Below are 16,032 nucleotides of genomic sequence, written 5' to 3' on the forward strand. Positions count from 1 at the left end.
TGAATTCCTAGATAAATCATTACATATATCCACAAACCACAATTCAGTGGCTTCCTTCATACTTTGATAACATTTGCAACAGGCATACAGCTGGCAGGGGCGCTTTGTACTCTGCATAGGTGCTGGGCGCCCCTTTGAGTCATCACTCTAATTGCTTTTTGATCAGTGCTAATTATCATTATTTCTGTGTTGTGATGACACATGTTAGGAATGCCCTGCTTGCACAGAAGTTGGGAAACGTAAGTATGGTGTATGTGCTGGGGAATTTGCAGAGACAAGTCACTTGACTGAATGAAAAGAGATTGCACTGCTTCTGTGTGAAAGAAGAATGAGGATTGGGGTCTGGGCCAAGTGAGATATATGAAAGAAGGTGACCTGAGGGGATGAAGAGGGTGGGATAGTCGCACTACCTGCTTCAGAACAATTAACCCCAAATCATTCATGTAATGTTTCATTGCTACTAACCAAAACCTTTCCAAGGTTGTACTAACACCCTCTTAACTGATCATCTTTGTTTTTCTGTTTTATTTTCCTTATTTTATTTGGTTGGATTTAACAGTCCTTCTGTTCACAGTTATTCAATTTCCTTTCTTCCCCACTTTTCCGCAAAGCACTCTGGCATTGGACACGCTATGGTAAACAAACTACATTGTCTGGTAGATATCATTCTTATTTGTCAAATTATTTTTTCTGGAGCTGCGGTGTGTTCTATCCTTTTTTCTATTTTTTTTGCACCAGTTGAACTTTCTTCTTTCTGTTTCATGCCAACTCCTACCATTTTGTTTGACACTTCAGGGCTCTTAGCTTAGGTGTAAATATTCATCAGTGTAGATATTCATCAGTTACTGAATCTACAGTGGACTGATCAAATCTAACTGCTATGAGTTACTTCTCTGGAGTTAATTTGCACCTATGCTAGCAAATGAGACATAGTAAGAGCATCTCTATCTTCTGTTCTCAAATAAATAAATAAATATGTTTTATCTGTCACCAACATGTATGTAATATGACTTTTTTACATACATGTATTTACAATTCATTTTCAGCTAAGCTCAGATTCATTAAATGCCAGTAGTTTCTTCTGTTTCATTATTCTGTTATCATTTATGTCATACCTTCATTGATCAATTTTACCCAGCTTTCACCCACCCAAGGTGTGTTGATGTCCTTCCACATATTTATTTATTTATTAATTCATTCATTCACTGTCCCATAAGGCGCATTCCAAATCTTGGGCAGTGATGAATGAATCCTTCTTGCACAGTCATTCTTATGGAGCAACTAGGTTTAGGTGAATGCCTTTAAAATGATCACAGCTGCTCCTTTATACACAGTGCATTATACATTCTGCATGCAATTTTACCATTACCTAAAATGGCTTGAGTGTTGCTGCTGGCAATAGTGACCCTCTCATGATTAAATCTTGCATCTCTCCGACCTTGATAGTTTTCGGTTTTCATAGTGCATAGGACATGTTAGGACATGATGTTAGGATTTAGCAGAATTTATCCAGTTTTGGGGGGGGGGACCAAAAACCTTTCTATTACTGGGAATGGGATGGTGTTTTTTTACATTACTTATCATTGCAGCATTGAAATATTACATTGTGTTTTAAAGGGAATGTATAATGATAAACAAAAGTATCTACCCCATAAGAGCTTACAGTTTAATTCCCCTACCACATGTGCATACAAACTAGGGACAGTTAAAGTACAAGCCATTTTTCATCCAGGATTTTTGTGAGTATCGAAAGTGATACATTTGCAAGCATGAAATAACATGAAAATATTACACAAATAATGTCTTCCTACGGAATTAAACAAAGTTGCTAACACATAGTACATAACACATAACAAAAAGCATATACAGCTGAAATTCAAACATATCTTCTTTATTATGGGGTAATAATATTTGTGTGTTTGCCCTGTGTGAATACTCTTATTAGGGTGCTGTTTTATTAAACAGTATATAGAACAAGTTTGTAGTTGCTTGAAACCTACTTAGAACATAGTACTAACAGAAAATAAATTTGGACTAGAATAACATTCTGATAACTTTTTTGACTATTAATGGCAAATACAGTATAATTAAGTCTGTACAAATAGCATGTTAGTTTGTTTAAACCTATATAAACCTATTATAATATCATGGTCAGTTGGGATGGGGGTGGGGCACTTGACCTCTACAGCCAGGCTTCTGACAAAATTTCCAGTGGGTAGCTTCTTCAGGACAAGAGTCCTTTCAGGGTATTGTAGGCATCCTCTTGTAAATATGGAGTCAATATAATCAAACTTGTTGTCACTCTACTGTAATAGGGGGCGGAGGTTGTTGATTAGAAGAAGATTGGTTGGACACCACAGGCGTGACAAGCTAGATATTAAAAACACTGGGGATGTACATTTTTGAGAATTGTTGTGGAGAACCTCTGTATTTCTGTCAACAAAAGTATTTTGGGCAATAGGAGGATTTTCCCAAATTACACTTTGTAGTAATTCAGATGTCAGAGATAAGTCATGTCATTATCATTAGTTTCAGAAACATCAAAGTAAAAAAAGTCTGGGAGTTAGGATATAGAATGCTGGAATTGAGATATACCTGTTATCGGCAAATTCTGGCCATAGTACTGGCATTACCTAACTTGTTCTCTAACAATTTAGTTAATGCCTAAGTTAGGGGGCAGGAGTGGGTTTCAATGTGCAGTTCAAAGTGGAAAAAGATGGCAGATTGAGCAAGCTTTTTGTCCTTTGCGCAATTAGAGAAATGTTGAGATAGGAGAGATGCTATTAATTTAGAAGGAGACTAATCACTTTTTTAGGAGATTATATCTAGAATTTTCATTTTGGAGAAAATTATAAAGTTGAGAGTAATTGAGAGAAGTTGGCCCATCTATTGCAGATTTCTTTGATCAATGAAAATAATGATCAGATCAGATTTCTCCCTCAAACAGGTAACGCCACTGTAACACACAAATTATTTATATCATGTTTTGCCTGGCACAGGGATTTAATTTTCCTATCAGCTTCGGGTGAAATTGCAGTGAAACTATGTAGATAAGGTAGACGAGATGACATAGGTAAGTGCCAGGATCATGATGTCATTTAGGTAGATGACACCTGAGTTCCCTGAAAATTATAGAATATATCTTACGTAAACTCTTAAAAGAAAGCTTGGCCCAAACGACACCACTAAATTATCATATTTAATTCTCTTTGGTGCTGAAGGCTGCCTTTTACTCCTTGCCCTACCAGATATTCATGAGGTATATGTACAAATACAAAGATCACAATTTTTTCTTTTTGAAAGAAAGCAGGGTAGTGAAAATTGGTGGATAAACCCTTGCCAAAAATTGATCAGAACCTATTCCTGTATAATTCTACTGGATTTGTACATGGAGCAAGAAGTACTGTTCTTTGAGTTTTTGATAAGCAGATTCAGTACTGCCCAGATATGTCTCCCCTAACACATCTTGGTGCTGGTATTTCCCAGCTTTTGGGGACCATGATACGCAAAGTTTCCTTTTACCCCATGGTAAAGGCAGAGACCAAAGTTGCTTCTGCAAATGTTTCAACTGCAGAATGTTAAGTGATCCCAATATAAATATGTTCCTCTGTTATAATTGTAGGTGGTGCAAAATGAGGAATTGGAGTTCTCTATAAATGTGGGGCCAGAAAGGGTTGAGAGAGCCTCATATGCTCTTTCACTGGTTCTCTGGTATAGCATGTAGGAGTTGGGATCCCAGTTCAGATGATTTTTCCATGAAGTGAATGGCCCAGTTGCTCTGTCAGAGCCCAATGACATAAGCAGCAGGAAGTAGCAATTTTAGAGGGAGTTAGGCATTGGGAATTGTGGAACAGGCCAGAATAGTATCGTACTGGAAGGGTCAGGTAGGCTCTTTCCAAGCAGCAGGAGTAGTCAGAAACAGATCAGAAGTCAATTAGCAGAGTCTATATTTGGCCACCCAACTCGCAACCAAAGTGAGTTTAATCATTTAGTGTCAAAGCAATTGCATTGTGACTCAATGGCCCATTGCAAGATCAGTGCCAACTTCACTGTTTCTTGTATACATTGCTTGGTGCTTAATGCATAACTACACCACAACCTGCTATAGGTTTGTGCTTGACAAATACAATAATTTAGTGGCAACTGCATTTGATCCACTAAATGTTATCCTCATTAGCAAAATGTAGGCTTGATCATGTACACGTAGGCATGCATTCTTGGCATATCAAAAGCATAGTGAGAAGAAGGTATGGAAATTAGCATGAAAATGTTTTTTGGGGGATAGAACAGTTTGAATGAAACTAGTATTTGCACTGTTACATTAAAGTATAACCTACATATTCTTCTACATTTTTTATGTGTATATTTACTTTTTTTAGCACAAGAAATCAACAGATCCCATTTTGTTTAAGTCACGGCCAATCAGCACTCTAGTCTTCTCCCCATCATCGTGTGCATTATTCTATCTAACAGTTCATTTCATCTGCATTTCTCATGCTTGGTTCAGCCCATCACATTTTGGAGATGGTTCAGCCCATCACATTTTGGAGATGGGTCAGGGTGGGTAAGGTTTAGGGAGAGGATTTTTCTTGGCATGTGTGTGAGCAGCTTTTTCTTCTTTCTGCCCTTCCTTCCTTCTTGTTTGGTTTGAAGGTTTGAAGCTATAGGGCAAAAACATTTTGGTGTCCAGGACCTGGAAATCTCATAAATCTACTCTCTTCAGTGCTGGATGAGGCATAGACCACTTATCCAGCATTAAAGATGTTATGATTCCATTTCATGTTAATTACTTTTTGTTTTGGCTGTTCTTTTTTTGGTGCAGGGTGGTGGATTGTGTGTTAATGGGATTCTTATACAGTAGATGGTGGTTGGAGCTATTAACTCTGTCATTGCTAGAGGTGCAACTAACCCTTTTGTTTCAAGACAGCAATGTTATGAAAGTCCTTGTGTCAAGAAAAAGGGTTATTATTTTTGATCCCTCCAGCAACACAGTGTTAAATGATTTTCATTGTGAGCAGCTGAACACGTGTGCCTGACTCAACAAGACATTCTGCTGGAAGGGGCAGAGGCCTTAACTATTTCAATGCTGCTTATTATTTTAATACAGTGCCTTGCAAATAGTATTTGATTCACCGATTCTCTAATTTTACGGAATTATAAATCCTACAATGAATTGTTGTTTTCTGTGATATTTTTCTTTCAAGGCACTGAAACACAAAATTAGTTTTTCATGTGATATTGTTTTAGTATAGAAAAAAATCTAAATATTGAAATATGCTGTTTGCATATTGTAGAAGCTCTTGGTTTACACAGAGGAAAAATATTTGTCCTACCAAGCATCCAGTGACCTTAAAAGGGCTTTCACCAGTACATTATTAAAATAACTGACACATTTGGGATAATAGCACTATAGGTAAGTGATCATTATTCACATAGCACATTTTTCACATTACAAACAGTTATAAAAAACACACATAAAGAACATCCCAAAGAAGGTAAAACAAATGCATAAATAAAGAAAATCAGAACAATAGCCTTGGGTCCTGCCAACAAGTTGAATAGGGTCCATTGATAAAAAAAAGCCCATTGAATGCATGATCATGGCCATGCCCATTATGCTCATTATTGGACAAGCCCCACCTACAAGTCTCACCGCCTTTGTGCCCTGAAAACCCCACTTTCAGTTTCTTGGGTCCAACCTCTTTCACTGGGCCCCTGACTGGAGTACCCTCTATTTCCCCTGATGGAGGTTCTAGTGGAAGTTATATGAAGCTGCTCCTTGAATAAGTTGTTCTACAAAACTCTTTGTGCTGACAGGAAGGTGACTTGGAAAAGAAGCCTCAAAGAGGCCAGTTAGATTTTGGCCATATTTAGATATTTTATTTCTAACAAAATCATTGTTGCCTCTGTCTGTGGTTAGTGTAGCAATACAAGCTGTGTATGCATAACCTTATGAATTCCATTTGTTTTTATTAATTTTATTAAAATGTTAAATAATTGTTGATAAAGTGGTCATGTGTTCAGCAGCTGACATGAGTTATAAAGCATTTCATATTCTGGAAGTCTCTCTAAAGATGCACATGCTGACTCCTTTGAAATACAGTTGCAGTGAGTATAACTATACACAACCAGTGTCTAGTATACATGTTCATCAATTGGAGTGCAGTTTTTGGAAATCTGAAGATAACTGGTATGTATATGTATGAGTTTGAGGATCTTCTAAAGCCCTACTTTGGTGGAAAGTGTATGGGAATACTCAGTAGCATTCTGTAGTACGGCATGTTCTTGAGAGTAAAGGGCTTTTCCATCTGAACATGAAATGTTTTTCCCTCACTACAGGGATTCTATTTACAAGATTTTGATGTTGGAGAAGGATGTGGGTACAGGCCCAGGTTTTTATGTGCAAGGCAGTAAGGAGAGGGATATTGATATGGTTAAAGTCTACAGTGGAAATTCTAAAATGAGCTTTAGCAAGGTATTCTGTTAACATTAACTGGGGTGGAAAGAATAAATTGTATCACAAGCCCCCCAAAAATGATAGCTTTGGAAATTGGGTTATGTTCCTTATCTTTCTACAAGGTGACAATCTCAGTGGATGGTATTCTTACTACTACGGGTTATACGCAAGAAGACTACACAATGCTGGGATCTGATGACTTCTTCTATGTAGGGGGCAGCCCAAGCACTGCAGACCTCCCAGGCTCTCCTGTTAGCAACAACTTCATGGGGTGCCTAAAAGAGGTAAGTGTAAAAGTTAAAGGGGGGTTTACCCCTCTGTTTAACATGAGTTGGCTGAAATGGGGGGGGGGGGGGGTCTTTATACAAATGTATTATGTCAGCTAATACATGAGACCTGTAATCCAGAATACTTGGGATCTGGGGATTTCTGAATAAGGGATCTCCATACCTTAAGTCTACCAAAAAATCATTTTACCATTAATCAAACCCAAAAGGATTGTTTTGCCTCCAATAAGGATTGGATAAGGATATCTTAGTTGGGATCAAGTACATTTTTATTAATTATTATTATTTTTATTAATATTATTTAAAAAAATGATTTCCCTTTTCTCTGTATGTTGAGGATGCATATATATGCCCCTTTAAAAGATGTGAAGAATCAAACTTTATAAATTATTTTCAATAATTATTAGGACTGTTATTAATGCCATTTTTATATATAGCAGTTTCATGTTCTGTTATATTTTGTATACATTGACAAGGTAATATCCAATGCCTCAGTTGCCAGTGTCCTAGTCTCATTAACCACTTGAAAGGGTCTGGTTAGGCAAGGTTTTAGCTTTAAAAATTAAATCTAAAATTATTAGATGAGGACCACATTTTTTTTTAAAGTGATGTTGACTTATTCCTGTTAAGTCTTGATAGCTGTCTTAAGAGATCTTGGTTGCATCTTCGGCATACAAATGGTCTTTGAAAACACAGGAATTGATTAATTGGTGAAGGGCGGTATCCCCTGAGAAAGATGTAAGGGAAAAGATAATGATCCATTATAGGAGACACTAAAGAATGATTGGAAAGATAGGAGAAAACCCAGTAGATATCAGTGTCACAAAAGCCAATGGAATGGAAAGATTGGAGGAGGAGAGGGTGTCAGCTAGTAGCTGCTGCACACAGTGAATTGCCTATTACCATTGTGTTTTACCAATCAGTCTTGTACCACACATAAATATTGCAGTTTTTATTAATATTACATTATTAAAGTTGAATAATATTATTTTAACAGAGAGCAGCAATATTCATGTGTCAGGTTTTTAGTGTACTAAACAATTCATATGCTGTGAGGTCTGTAAATTAATAAAATGACCTGAAAGGACAGGTGGATTGGGTGGGTTTTTTAAATATCTTATCTGTTCCTAGCTTTTTGTGTGCCAAATTAAGCCAATAAAATGGTATTCTGTATAAATAAATAATCATGGAAAAAAGGGATTAAAAAGAGTCTATACAAGAGCATCCCATTTCCCTTGTATTCAGTTTGCTTTCTGACTTGCTTCATTGACTCCTCATGTTACTCAGTCCTGATCACTGCTTCTCTGGAAGGGCTCCATGACTTTATACACTGTAATAATTGCAAGCCTATGGTGAGATCATGAAAATGTAATTTATTGCACAATGGGAAAATGATCAGTGTGGGTTATTATGAATATTTGATAACAATGCTTTAGGGGTTTAGGGAAGAGCTGACTCATAATTGATTATGCCAGGTTAGAAGCAGAGGTGTGCCATTCCTCTGTGATTGCTGCATACCTTTCCTGCTCTGTTCCTGTTGCATGGTAGGAATTTTTGAGCCAGTGAGCATATGATTAATAGCTTCATATGCCATAATGCTATATTCCACCCGCCCTGAGCGCCAGCCACATCTGCCTGCAGCAGCTATTTAAAGCAGTTTTAATTCCTCTAATTGCTATACATTTATTTGGATTGCTGGCACCTGCGGTGATCAGAATAATGTGTCATTTTATGTTCTCTTGTTTGGTTTTGCATTTTCTGCTGAATTTATAACTGCCTATGACTATTCCCCATTTTGTGGCTACTTCCATTTTAAATTTTCCCTGTCTGTCACACAATGTCTCTCAAAGACAATAGTTAGAGGTATTACAAGCTTGAATGTTACTGTGTAAATTGTCTAAAATTAGCTAAGTAGCTAGTTTCCAGTTATGAAATCCTTTAGTTTTGGAGGTCAAATATTCAGTAGGAGAAACTAACTCAGTTTCAGGCTATTTATCTAAAATTAATAAATATTGTTCATATTTTTTTATTTAAGACCCCTACACATTCTACACCCCTAAACATGCTCACTTTAAAAATGTGCATTGCTGGATAAGGGTTCTAAGGATAAATTCATAATCTTATCCAAGGATGTTTTGTGTTTTAAACATAATGAACAATATTGGATTTTGTATGTTATGTCATAAATATCCCCCATGCTATTTTTTTCCTGACGCAATTATTTTTAAAATGGATGTTTTCAAGAAATAATAAACTCATGTGCTTCCTTTAACAAATTACATACTAAGTAAATGTTAGGATGAAAATAATGTGTGCTATTTGCTTTTTATTTTGGATATCCTTGCATTTATAGCAAATATATCAAATACCTATGTGAAGGTGATGCATTGTGAGTCATGGTTGCTGCTGCAGGGGGGACATCTAGTGGGAGCTAAGAAAGCAGCGTTTTAAAGGATTACATTAAAGCTAAAGTATAACATTTCTTATATATATTGCATGCAGAGAATTTATTGTAAACCTTATTTTCTATACTCAAGAAATACACTCTTTTAAAATATATTAATAAACTAATAGGGTTTAAAGCATAATCTAAAGTAAGGTATACAAAAACGTAATTCTGCACCAAACTTTCAAAATATTTAAACTCATACTGCTTGAGAATAAATCACATTTTACAATTCTGATATTACTTATCCCAGTGCTGGTTTGCTTAAAACAACAAATGCACATTAGATGAAATATACTCCCTATATTTATTATTTAGGAAATACAATGCATTAGATTCTGCTGCCTTTTTCATCAGTCTTTTTTAAAAAAAAGTATCCTGTATCACTCCTCTTTGTAGGTGGTCTACAAGAACAATGATATCCGCCTAGAACTTTCCCGCTTGGCTCGTATTGGAGACACAAAAATGAAGATATATGGAGATGTGGTATTTAAGTGTGAGAATGTTGCTACTCTTGATCCTATAAGCTTTGAAAGTCCTGAGGCCTATATCAGCCTTCCTAAGTGGAACACCAAACGCATGGGTTCCATCTCCTTTGACTTCCGCACCACAGAGCCCAACGGCCTCATCCTTTTCACCCACGGTAAACCTCAAGACAGAAAGGATATCAGGAGCCAAAAGAACACCAAGGTGGATTTTTTTGCAGTTGAACTTCTAGATGGACATCTCTACCTCCTGTTAGACATGGGCTCAGGAACCATTAAGGTGAAAGCCACCAACAAAAAGGCCAATGATGGAGAGTGGTGCCATGTTGATATTCAGAGAGACGGGAGATCTGGTTAGTAAGGAAAAAAATTGTGCACAACTGTATAGTACAGTAGTGACTGCAACATGTTTGTCAAAGCTTCACCAATTTCAATAAGGATCAGGTTCCTTAACTTTAGCACAGAGGTTTTTCAAAATGTTGTGTTACATTTAAATTTATTCTCGGACAAGTGGATTGAAAAAGGAAAGAAAGTAGTTACAGTGGTAGTGCATTTTTAGGTGTAATTGTAGGAGTTTAGTGTAGGAGTTTATGTATTTTGCTGGGACAAAAATAGCAGGGGAAAAATGTATTATATTCTTGTTGTTGTGAACACCAGGTCCCTTTATAAAAATACAGGTTTTTTTTAAGTTGTCTTTCTTTAGTAAAGTCTAAATCTAATAGAGTATAGGGTTTCTTTAATATAATACTTGAGTACGTAGGCATTCCATATTTGCATGTTATTGTTACCTCTGTGCTAAAAGATTTTAGTACACATCCCTATATTTAATCTTCATATTATAATGTGTAGGTTTCACTAATAATTAGAAACTAACCTTTACAATACAAATGTACTTGACATTTATCTGTGCAGCATTATCCCCTTAGTCATAAAGATTGATGGCATTATATTCTCAAAGCAGACAATGAAAAATTCCCTAGAGAATAAATGCACAGTTTAATATAGAGTGTAAGGGTAAACAACACTATAATACATTGCCTAGGAGGAGCTGAACTATAAAATGTAACTTTCATTTGTACACTTTGTGTCTCTGCCACATATCAATTTATTCTGCTTAAAATTCTTGGGCCCAGGATTAAACATATGCTTCTGTGTCTTGGTAGCCCCCTTCTCATTAGTTTTTATACAGGGCTCGTAGAATACAGCTATGCACTGACAGAGGATGTTGTAACAGGGCTGGTGACTTTAGTGAATACAGGGGATTATTATTATTATTGTTATTATTATTATATAACCATTCCATTGTGACTGTAAGAGGGTCTTGCTTATGTTTGTAACGACTATTTAAAACTGATCAAACTTGTTTCAAACACTATTATACTGTGAGCTTAGGAAGGGATGAGCTATACATTAATATCAATCGAATCCTGTCTTAGTTAGAGCAAAGCAATAAACATTTCTCTGTTACTACATTTTTTTTTTGTGAGCAAGGACAGAGCCATAAACTAGTCAGTGCCATTAGAGCTTTCAGGGTTAAGTAAGGAATCCATTTATAGTATTACTGGCTGTAACTAAGCTAAAGTCATATGTCTTACATGTGACCAGTTCACATACAGATATGTTGCAGTCATTAGTACATAAAGGAAGAACTGACCCATAACTACATTCTCACTATAACTACATTTTCACTTTACTGATCAATTTATTTATTGTTTTCATGAGTAAAGCATTTAAATACTGTGCCCTTAGCAGGGACACACTACATTTTGATCATTGTGGCTTGTAAGACAAATATTAACCTTCACAGCAAAGCCGTGGCCTGTTCTTTCCCATGTATAGCAGCACGGGAGTAGCTGGCCCAAATATTATGCATGAAAGGGCTTAGCTTCAGTAGTACATGGAATAAACCATTTTTGATTCTGCTGATGAGTTAGTGTATGGGCTTTGCTGTTCTGATCCTATTAAAACTATTTCTGTTTCCCTAGTTGTATTATCTGGCTCAGTAGTAACTGGAATCTATTTGCTATGGCTTTTCTTCAGTCAATTACTGTTAGTGCTTCATATTTCCACTCATGGAGACTTGAAAAGCTGTTCTAAAAAAAAGTACTCTGGACAATTTAAATTAATTTTTATTTAGATGACCTTTAAGTTATTTAAAATATAAAAACTTGTAGACACAGCACAGACCACTTAGTTTCACAAAAAGAAATAGTCCTGATTGAACAGGCAAACTCACATCAAATATTGTAGAGCTGTAAAGAGTATTATCCATCATGAAACCCAACTTACAGTACTGTCCTTAATTCTTAAAGGGGAACCATAACCCCAGAATGAATACTTAGCCAACAGATAGTTTATATTATGTTAAGTGACCTATTAAAGAATCTTACCAAACTGGAATATATATCAGTAAATATTGCCTTTTTACATGTTTTCCCTTAAGCCACCTTTTAGTGCTCCCTCAAAGATCACCTGACAGGAAATAATGCAGCTCTAACTGTAACAGGAAGAAGTGTGGAAGCAAAAGACAGAACTCTGTCCATTAACTGGCTGATGTGGCCTAGCATGTATGTGTTACTTGGCTTGTTTGTTTGCTCTGTGAATCCTATGATCCTAGGAGGCAGGCCTTAATTCTTAAACTGACAATTTTCTATTTATGAGTGTCAAACAGCACATACTACTAAAAATTATATTTATAAAAAAAAATGTTTATGCAATATATTTTTATAGAGACCTACATTGTTTGGTGGTATAGTTTTGCTTGAAGTCATCTATGTATATTAATCTCTCCATATAGGCACTATTTCCGTAAACACCAAGCGGACTCCATTCACAGCCAGTGGGGAGAGCGAGATTCTCGACCTGGAAGGGGACATGTATTTAGGTGGTCTTCCAGAAAATCGTGCAGGTCTCATACTGCCCACTGAACTTTGGACTGCCATGCTCAACTATGGTTATGTGGGTTGCATCCGTGACCTCTTTATTGATGGTCGCAGTAAAAACATTCGACAGCTTGCTGAGGCACAGAATGCAGCAGGTGTAAAGTCGTCATGCTCTAGACTCAGCGGCAAACAGTGTGATAGCTATCCCTGTAAAAACAATGCTGCTTGTAGGGATGGCTGGAACCGCTTTGTATGTGACTGTACTGGCACTGGGCACTGGGGCAGAACCTGCGAAAGGGGTGAGTATTCCTAAACAAAACTGATTTTGATGAATTAATAATGTTTTAATATAATGTTTTGTGATATGGTTACAGGGTAAATTGAAGACTGAATTTGGTTCACTTTTTTTGCTGTCTCTCTGTGTCTGTTCTTCCTCTGTCCTCTAAAACCTTAGTGCTTTTCCTTTTTTAGATACTTTTAATCAGTCTGTTATTTGTCTGTTTTGTTTCTGTGCATGCAACCCTCTATATTTTCTTCTTGAACTTCTCTTTTTACCTAGCTTTCTTCAGAATTAGTAAGATATTCTTAGTGTGAATGCTATTACTCCTGGTGTTTCACTTATTACACTAATTACACCAACCCTGGGAGAAACAACTCCTCGAGGCAGGTATCACTAGACTTTTTGTGTCTGCAATCCCTGTTCTTTGCATCTTGTGTGCAGTTCATTAGAGCAGACTGAATGTTGCATTGGTACTATGCTCAAAATAGCACTCTGTTTAGTTCTTGGGACTGTAAATAAGCATTTATGTCTACTGTATTACTGTGAGCATTATGACAAACAGCATTTTGCAGTTAGTGCTTTCCTTGATCTGTATATAGTGCTATCTTTGGGCCTGTATCACACAGTACACTGCTAGATTTCTTAGTGCCTTCCTACTCCAAAGCCCAAATAAGCCAGAGATGTAAGTTTAATATTCCTTGAGATGGTGGTATGTAACTGGAATATGTTTAAAGGTGATACTATAATTTATCAGTTTACCAGGAAAAGGTAATTTTAATAAGGCATTACTATAGTTGAGGACACCCCAGCATTGCAGCAGAATATCATACAGATACGCATGGCATATCAAGGAGAACACTGGTCCTTTTAATCTGTCTGATTCATTGTCTGAAGCACAAGTCCTGATCATTATGAAGAGAAAACCATCAGAGGGGAAATACAAGTGATTGCTTCCATAGCAGAGTGGGTATGTGAGAAGAGGGAAACAATGTTACCATTGTGCCTTTGATGTTAGCCTATTGCAGTTACACTAATTGCTTAATGATCTGATTAGTTACTAGAGAGGATATTTCACAGCCTATAGAGTTAGCAGCTGTTGTTTAACCAATTCCTAGCAGGCTGAAAAGGCTTGAGTCAAGCCCTTCTTTAATGAACCAGACACCATACATCAGAAAAAATAGTAATCTGCCAATACCTTTCTAAATTTAAATGAAAGACACTCTTTCATATGATGACATTACCTATACTTTTCTCTCACATTGAAAATTTCTACAGCCGAAGGGGCAGTGAAACAAAACAAAAGTAAGCTCTTTTGGGCAAGGTTCTCTTTACTTCTTGCATTGGTTATTGTTTGCTTTGTATGTTCAGTGTAGTTGCAGGTAAAGTTATACTGTGCTAGACAGTCCAAATGTTACAGGGTAACCCTTTTGAAATATAAAAATAACAGTGGTATAAAGGTAATACCTTTAGGGGCAGATTTATTAAAGTGTCAGTTAATAGAGTTAATACATAAAAACTCCAATGGGATTTTAAGAAGCGTATTTATCAAAGGGTGAAAGTTAAAACTTACCATTTGATAAATAAGCTTCTTAAAATCCCCTAGGAATGAATAGAATGTGTGTGAGTTCTTATTTATGACGCTCTAAACTCCCAAATTGATAAATCTGCCCCATAGTGTCTAAGATACCTTCTGAAAGCTTGCTATGATTATCCTAGTTAGACAATACAGGTATCACCATTATACCATTTTGCCATTTCTTATTTCAAAAGGGTTACCCTGTAACATATGTTCATTATTTTTACCCACTTATACAGTGTTGCAGAATGTGTTGGCACTTTATAAATATATAATAATTATAATAATAATGAGGTAGTTTTGCTCTTAATGTTGGTAACAGTGAGACGCATAACAGAAAACACACAGTTACACAGTCATATGAATATGGCAATAACTGGTGTGTGTTATTTCTTAAGTTTGTTACTTTACAAAGCATGCTTTTTAGTATATATGGCTTTTTAAGTATATATGGCTTTTTAAATAATACATTATGTCAGCTAAAGGAAGAGTGTGGCCTGTGTACCAGTTCCAACTCAAGTAACAACTGCTCAGAGCTAAATATGACAAATAAAGTCTGTTTTATTATCATTTTCTGTAGGGGCTCATAGCCCTCATAGCCAGCTGTGGAAATTTTGTCCACTGCCCCTTCTTTCACCCCCAAACACTTTTCCCTTAATCCCCTTTTTTAATCTTTGTGATTGTGCTCAGATCTTTCAGTACTGAAGGTATTCTAGCTGTGTGTCAAAGGGTATTGTTTTTTGTGCTCTGCACATAACCATAGTTGTCAACTGTCAAATTTTCGATGCAGTTTCAGAGGATATTTGTCTTTGGCTTTTAAAACTGGCCAATAGCACAAATGTATTTCACTGAACAGTGGCCAAAGAAACATTCCCTATTTCTGCTTTCTGGATAAGGGGTGCTTAAAATATAATTCCATCACTTTGACAATAAACATTTCAAATATGGTAGTTGTTCATTATACATTATGCCCCTTGCAAGTTCAATTGATATGGAGCAAAATCCAGACATTGACAGTTATGACTCAGCCCCAAGTGCACCAGAGTCGTAATGACTCTGCATCCATGGCATATACTTACTTGCTTTATAATTCTCTTACCCCACTGTACACAAGGATGTATAAGAGTTGAGATTTATTTTCTTTGAGCATTTTCTTTGCAATAATTCCCTATCAGTTTGAGTGGGTCTGAAAAATAATGTCTACAATATCTATCCTCTTTTGAAAACACTTCTATAAAATGGCCAGAAATAACTGTCTCTCAACGTCATGTGCAAGCCTTTTTTACCATTAGTGTACCCCTTTCATTCATGCATCTTTGCATTTCTGCCACATTCACATTATTAGCTTATGACAACATTTCTAAGAATGTGGTTACTTTCCCTTATCTTGTAAATTGTGAAATGTTTGCTTTTGTAGATATTTCTACAATTTTAGTCAAAGTCCTTTAAGAATACAGGATGCATGGCCCTTAAAGTAGTGGTAATTTTCTTAGTAAACAGTTTGAAAATATGTTGATTTTTTATTTTGATGAGTAATAGATATTTGAGTGAGTACTAATTTGCACGCTCTTTGAAAATTCCTTTCTTTTTTTTAAACTTTATTTAATTACAGCTATAAC

General features: G+C 36.2%; 1 protein-coding gene across 18 annotated transcripts in view; it reads left to right on the plus strand.

Annotated features, from left to right (window-relative positions):
* The window catches only part of nrxn3 (neurexin 3), a 290,056-nt gene that overhangs the window by 85,920 nt on the left and 188,104 nt on the right, over positions 1-16,032 (plus strand). For all 18 annotated transcript variants that reach the window (XR_001925157.2, XR_001925158.2, XR_004219588.1 and 15 more), the window contains 3 exons: positions 6,580-6,741; positions 9,590-10,028; positions 12,473-12,856. Coding sequence is in view for 15 of the 18 variants with exons in the window: in XM_031890853.1 (XP_031746713.1) it covers positions 6,580-6,741; positions 9,590-10,028; positions 12,473-12,856 (985 nt within the window). In the remaining 3 variants the exon portion in view is untranslated. The remainder of the gene's footprint in view (positions 1-6,579; positions 6,742-9,589; positions 10,029-12,472; positions 12,857-16,032) is intronic.

Source organism: Xenopus tropicalis, chromosome 8 (assembly GCF_000004195.4).
Source record: "Xenopus tropicalis strain Nigerian chromosome 8, UCB_Xtro_10.0, whole genome shotgun sequence".
NCBI lineage: Eukaryota > Metazoa > Chordata > Amphibia > Anura > Pipidae > Xenopus > Xenopus tropicalis.